General features: G+C 39.5%; 1 protein-coding gene across 1 annotated transcript in view; it reads right to left on the bottom strand.

Annotated features, from left to right (window-relative positions):
* Positions 1-7,203, bottom strand: part of adam22 (ADAM metallopeptidase domain 22) — a gene marked incomplete at both ends in the record, with an annotated part of 44,697 nt that overhangs the window by 33,497 nt on the left and 3,997 nt on the right. Inside the window, 1 exon segment of the mRNA XM_014033053.1 lies at positions 811-877. Within this exon segment, the coding sequence (XP_013888507.1) occupies positions 811-877 (67 nt within the window).

Raw genomic sequence — 7,203 nt, forward strand, 5'->3', positions numbered from 1 at the left:
TGATGTCAGTGGGACCACAGGGGCCAGTTATTGTGTTATGTGATGGTCAGTGGGACCACAGGGGCCAGTTATTGTGTTATGTGATGTCAGTGGGACCACAGGGGCCAGTTATTGTGTTATGTGATGGTCAGTGGACCACAGGGGCCAGTTATTGTGTTATGTGATGGTCAGTGGACCACAGGGTCCAGTCATTGTGTTATGTGATGGTCAGTGGGACCACAGGGGCCAGTTATTGTGTTATGTGATGGTCAGTGGAACCACAGGGGCCAGTTATTGTGTTATGTGATGGTCAGTGGGACCACAGGGGCCAGTTATTGTGTTATGTGATGGTCATTGGGACCACAGGGACCAGTCATTGTGTTATGTGATGGTCAGTGGACCACAGGGGCCAGTTATTGTGTTATGTGATGGTCAGTGGGACCACAGGGGCCAGTCATTGTGTTATGTGATGGTCAGTGGACCACAGGGTCCAGTCATTGTGTTATGTGATGGTCAGTGGGACCACAGGGGCCAGTTATTGTGTTATGTGATGTCAGGTTTGATAGGCAGTGTCAGATATAGTTTAGACTAAAGAGTTTCCTCAGACTTCACTGAGACAAACAACGTGCAGATCAATCAGACAACAGCCTCAGTAAGTGTGAATTAAAATTTTGTTGTGTTGTTTGTCATGTTTTGTGTAATAATGCTTTAATAAAGCTTTTATTCCTGTCCAAAGCACTAAAAGCCCACAGTTAAGTGTGAGCAGCTCCAGCTGGAACAGTGATGTAAAATGTGAGTGAGGATGAAGGAGGAGGAGTTGTAGGATCTTACACTGGTGACGACAGTCTGCCCAGTTTCTGTCACATGTCTCTCCTCGTACTCTGAAGACAGCAGGTCTCTGTGAACACACAAAACAACACATCAAACTTGGAACATGTGTGAATTTGATTCAAGTGTGTGTCTGTGTTTAACTGGAGCCTGAGCACATTTTATTGTTGTCAGCACAGAGAATCAGGCTGAGGAGACGATACTAATGAACCAAAGGTCACGTGTGTGTGTCTGTCAGTGTTATGGCTATGAGGCAGGGTGAACCCAAATGCAGGCAGGCTAGAGAGTTTTAACAAAAATTTATTAAATAAAAAGCCAATGTGGTGGCAAAAAACAGAGAACTAAACAAAAATCAGGGACAAGAAAGCTAGGGTAGAACATGAATCTAACAAGAGCAGGAGACATACAAACAAACCAACAATGATCAGACAAAGACACAGTGACAAGACTGGGCTTAAATACACAGACAACAATTACTAACAACAAACACTTGAGGGAGACACATGAGGATCAGGTGTGAGTAGGTGGGGCTGGAGCAAGGGCAAGACAGGAGGAAGGAAACATGAACATGACAGAAACAAAACATAAAAACACTTAACACAGACAGAAATCATAACAGTCAGGATGATGTGTGTGTCTGTCAGGACGATGTGTGTGTCTGTCAGGACGATGTGTGTGTCTGTCAGGACGATGTGTGTGTCTGTCAGGACGATGTGTGTGTCTGTCAGGACGATGAGTGAAGGAAAAACAACAATCCTGTCAATAAATGAGATGTCAGAGCACAGGTGAGACAGACACACAAACTAATGTGTGGCTGTGCTTCTTCAGCAGAGCTGGATCCAACAATCCCACCAGAGACCCCCTGCTGCAGCTACAACCTGACACAGAGCTCCACTGTGCACGCACAAAACCTTACACACAAAACATTACACACAAAACCTCACACACAAAACATTACACACAAAACCTCACACACAAAACCTTACACACAAAACCACACACACACACACAAAACACAGAAACACAACGTATTAATCAGGAGTAGTCCAACAGTAAAAACACACTTCAGCACATCACAAAATAAATAAAAATCTCACATTTTTGAAGTTAAATGTTTTATCTAAAGCAGATTTAACCAGTTAATTGTTATAAATGTGAAGTAAACTAACTTTAACATGTTTAGTCAGTTTTATAAACTACTTTCACACCTGACAACAGCTACAGTGTGTCTTTGACAAACAACCGTCTGCACTGCTGAAGAGGAAGCATAAAAAGATTTGATTTCCACAAACATGAGATAAAAAGTGGGATGAGAAGCACAGAGGAGGTTTTAACATCAGGTGCACTCACACTGAGGCTCAGGCTTCTCCACATTATGGCTTCAGTTTGCTGCAGCAATAAAAAACAAGTTGAAGGAGAGAGAGATGAAACACAACCATCAACAGAGAACTGATGACACAAACTGGAGGGACTGAAGGAGGAAGAGGTGAAGCTCATGGACCAAACCAAAAATATTTAATGTCCTGCTCTCACAAATCTCCTGAAACAGACTAACAACAGTCATGTAGGAGTGGCAGGGGGCCTCTGAGCCCAGCTCAGTGAGTCACAACCAGCGGGGGTACACAAACATGTTACAGGGGGTCCGTGGAAACATGTCCCAGGTGTGTAAATAAATCAATAAAAATAGGACAGAGATATGTAGGGCCCTGTGCTTTCTGCACAAAATGTAAACATAATCAACACAAAATAAAACCCAGTATAAAATGTGGAATCTCACAGAATTTACTCATTTAAGGTATTTAAAGTATTTTGGACTCTGCAGTTTTCTACGCCTGACATTTTCACTTTCAAGGTTTTATCTTTATGTTTGAGTTGAAAAGAATAAAATACCTGAGAATTAAAGGTTCTAATTTAAAGGGGGTTAAATAAGTAATTTACATTTAATAATCAGCTGTTGAACATTATAGTGTTGTACAATCATCATTGTGTTTGACTGAAGGGTACTAGTGATATGACACAATGACACAATGACACAATGACTCAGGGCTACACAAGTCTCAAAAGGAACCACTGCTCCAGCTGAACCAAGCTCATCAGAGAAATGTGAAGAAGCTCAGATGATGAAGACATCTGGTGTGAGGTCAAAGCCATGTGTTGTTCACCTTTGTTGTGCTGCGACGTGTTTCACACTCTGTGATGTTTATGTGAACTCACACTGAGAGCAGACCGGGGGGCTCGAGCCTTACAGCCGGGCTGACACAATGCAGGGCGCTGATAACACATTTCTGCTTTAATTCTTGTGGGATTTAAATAATTTACTTGACAAAGACAGAAAGCAGGGCTGGAGCTCCCTCCCCCACACAGACACACACTGATGTGTGTGCTCCTGTTAGTGCAGCTCACACATGTAGAAAACAGAAAATCTGTACATTTACTCTGATATATAGGTCTAAGCTTTAAACTTTATCCAGTCTTATCCTGAAAGATGATGTGCTTTTAGCAGTTTAGTCAAATTTTAAAAACATTATGATCTTATGTGATTATTGTCTCGTCTCGTGTCATCTGACAGGTTGTGAAAATGACTCTGAGCTTCTACCAAACTTAACCTTCGATAAATATGAGTAAAAATGTCCTGAGTTATTTTATTTAAAAAATGTATTTTGTTTAAAACAAAATTCAATATAAACACAAACAGGACATCTTTAAAATGAAAAGGAGCAGAAAGAAGAAAAAAATCTTGTGTCTGCTCCCATTTAACAAGAAAATATATATATTACACACACCCCTACATACATATACATAAAGAATTCATACCCTAATGATCAGCAAAAAGAAGAGAAAAAGAGAAATAAATTAAAAAGATCTACAATTATTCAAACAGCAACTTATATTAATGCTTATTACATTTTTTCATATTTTGTCAACAAGTCAGATTTTACCATTTTTCCAAATATAACCTAATAGAACCAGCATATTTAACATTGTTAGCCTAGTTCTTCCACAACTTTATTCCTTGAACTCCAATTAATTGTAATTTTAGGTTTAACAAACATTTAAAATCCTTTAAGATTATAAATACTTTCCCTCTTTTAATGAAGTTAGATTGAATATTCAAAGGTAATACGTTTTTATGAGTCCTATACATAATCAGCTAAATCCTATAATCAACCAGCTCATAACATTTTAATAACTTCACTTATCCTAGCTGCACAGGAACAGGCCCTAAACACCAGAGCAATAGAGGCTCAGATCTACCACACCAGACAAGACCCAAGGTGTAGGTTGTGCAAGGAGGCCCCTGAGACAGTCCAGCACATAACAGCAGGGTGCAAGATGCTGGCAGGGAAAGCATACATGGAACGACATAACCAAGTGGCGGGCATAGTGTACAGGAACATCTGTGCAGAATATGGACTGGAAGCCCCGAGATCGAAGTGGGGAACACCCCCAAAGGTGGTGGAGAATGACCGAGCTAAGATCCTGTGGGACTTCCAGATCCAGACAGACAAGATGGTAATGGTGAACCAACCGGACATTGTGGTGGTGGATAAAGAACAGAGGAAAGCCGTTGTGGTGGATGTCGCAATACCAAGTGACCACAACATCAGGAAAAAGGAGCATGAGAAACTGGAGAAATACCAGGGCCTCAGAGAGGAACTGGAAAAGACCTGGAAGGTGAAGACCACAGTGGTGCCTGTGGTCATCGGGGCCCTCGGGGCAGTCACCCCCAAACTGGAGCAGTGGCTAAAACAGATCCCAGGAACAACATCAGACATCTCAGTCCAGAAATGTGCAGTTCTAGGCACAGCTAAGATACTGCGCAGAACCCTCAAGCTCCCAGGCCTCTGGTAGAGGACCCGAGCTCAGAGGATGAAAGAGACCACCCGCGGAGGGTCAGAAGGGAATTTTTATACTGTATATTTGATGGGTGATTATATTGTCATTTACTTGCTATAATTCTTATGGCTCTTTTTTGGAAAATGAAAATAGAATTATTTGTTTCTATGTTCCTAAAGTCTATCGGCTGTAACAGCAGCTTGAATAAACTCCATCAGTTGCTCAGTTGTAGATAGTTTTATTTATTTATTTTTTAATTTGACCTTTATTTATACAGCTTGTCTCACTGAGATCAAAGATCTCATTTACAACAGACTTGTTTATATCTGATAATTACTTTCTGAGAAATTTATTATAATCCCCCCACTGGTTCATAAAATATTTTGCTAACAGACAGACAGACAGACAGACAGACACACACACACACACACACAGACACACACAGACACACACACACACTAAAGAGTGTTTGTGTTTTTGTTCTGAAGTGATGAAACTTCAGCTGTAAGAGATTTTATCTAAAAACACTTCATCTTTAAATGAGTGTTTGACCAGTCAAAACATCTGGATGTTGTTCTGTCACACGTCACAAGTCCTTTGTTGTCTCTCCTGACAGGAATCAGCACACAAACAAACAGGAATCAGCACACAAACAAGCAGGAATCAGCACACAAACAAGCAGGAATCAGCACACAAACAAACAGGAATCAGCACACAAACAAGCAGGAATCAGCACACAAACAAACAGGAATCAGCACACAAACAAACAGGAATCAGCACACAAACAAGCAGGAATCAGCACACAAACAAACACACATATTACATTTAATGTGGTCTAAGATTCCTCTCACGGTCTGAGTCTCTGAGCACTGCAGGACCACCAGGATGAAACAGGGATCACAATAAGGCCTCGCTGGCAGGACCCGTGTTTTGTGTGTGGATTGGCAGCAGGGTTGGTGCACTGGGCTTCTTGTGCTGTTCCCACACTCTTTACAAAGACTCCTCCTCAACAAACCCAACATTTCAAACCACAAATCCTCAGCAAATATGTTCAAAAGTGAAGCAAATTGTAGAGAAATGAGAGCTGAGAACTGAATCACTGCTGAAATATGTGGGAAACTGAGCTGTAAAAGATAAAAGAAGCTAAACATTTGCTGAAAATGAATAAAGACAAAATGATAATTAAAGTAAAATTAGCAAAAGGCATGTATGGCCTAAATCAGGCTTATTCAACTAAATCACTCCAGGGGCCACAGTTACTGCAGGTCAACAGCTGAGGGGCCGAACATCCAGCAAATAAAGTCATTCTTTAAATAAACCAAGTTTTACAAACACCTGTTACCTTTGAATGAGTTTATTTTACTGCATTTAATCAGGAATACAACATACAGAACCCTGTAAAAGTAGTGATAATTAAACAATGAAAACAATAACACATTCTGCCTCTTACGTACCATAAATAATATTTTGATATCTTTATTTTCACTTTCATAGTTTTATCTTCAGCAGCTTGTATTTTTAACTGTCTTAGATGTTCATAGAAATGTTTTTACCAGCTTGTAGCCAAGATTCTGATGTTTCTGTAGATACAAACATGTCTATGTTGAACTAAAACAACTCGTTGTATAAAGTAGAAAACCAGGAGTTTGGTTTTAACAGATGAATGAACCAATTGGTGGGTCAGACTTTGGTCCACCAGTTGAATGGTCCTGATCTAAATAAAGTGTAAGCTAAATGAAAGCTAAATGCAGCAAACAGTTAGCTAAAACCTAAAAGTATTAAAATACTAGTAGAAAGCCAGAAAAAACAGCAAAAGGTTGGCAAAAACTAAACGCATCTAAACAGTGACTAAAAGCTGAAAGTAGTAAAATACTAGTTAAAAGCCATAAATGCAGCAAAAGCAAAACCTAATAGTGACCAATAAAGCCAAACATAGAGCAAATACAGTAATGCTGAAGCATATTTCAAAAAGAATAATAATTTTAAAGGGACTGAAGTGATTGAAATGTATTTCTGTGGAGGACATATTTGTAAATTGTTATATAAAGTGAAAAATGTAAAAGAAAATAAAGTTACAAGAAAACAAGTGAATTCATAAATGAGCTGAAGGGTTTAATGTATAAAATGTTAAAATAAAACAAACGCTGCAGACGTAGGTAGGTGGTAAAATATGAATGAAAAATTACAAAAACAGAAAAACAATAAATTAGATGTTGAACCAGTTTTCACATTTTGCTCTTAAACATGCAAACTGGTTGGTAACTGGACCGGGTCTGCCATCAGACCTGGTTCCACAGGGCAGGGGTACACTAACAGCTACAGTCAAGAGTCGAGATGTCGAAAGCAAAACAGTCCAAAGTGTGGTGTCACTTTACAAAATAAGACGCAGAAACTTCCACCTACAACAAATGTTTTAAGAATATTTGGTGCAAAGACAAATTATTAATGGTTTTAAGTTAATAAGTTGGTCCATTTCAAGTTTGACTTTGACTCAGAAATAGTTATTGCTTCATAAACCTCTGTGTGAGTCTGTGTGAGTTTTATTTATTTATTTATTTA

The sequence above is a fragment of the Austrofundulus limnaeus genome, unplaced genomic scaffold (assembly GCF_001266775.1).
Source record: "Austrofundulus limnaeus strain Quisiro unplaced genomic scaffold, Austrofundulus_limnaeus-1.0 Scaffold1611, whole genome shotgun sequence".
Lineage (NCBI taxonomy): Eukaryota > Metazoa > Chordata > Actinopteri > Cyprinodontiformes > Rivulidae > Austrofundulus > Austrofundulus limnaeus.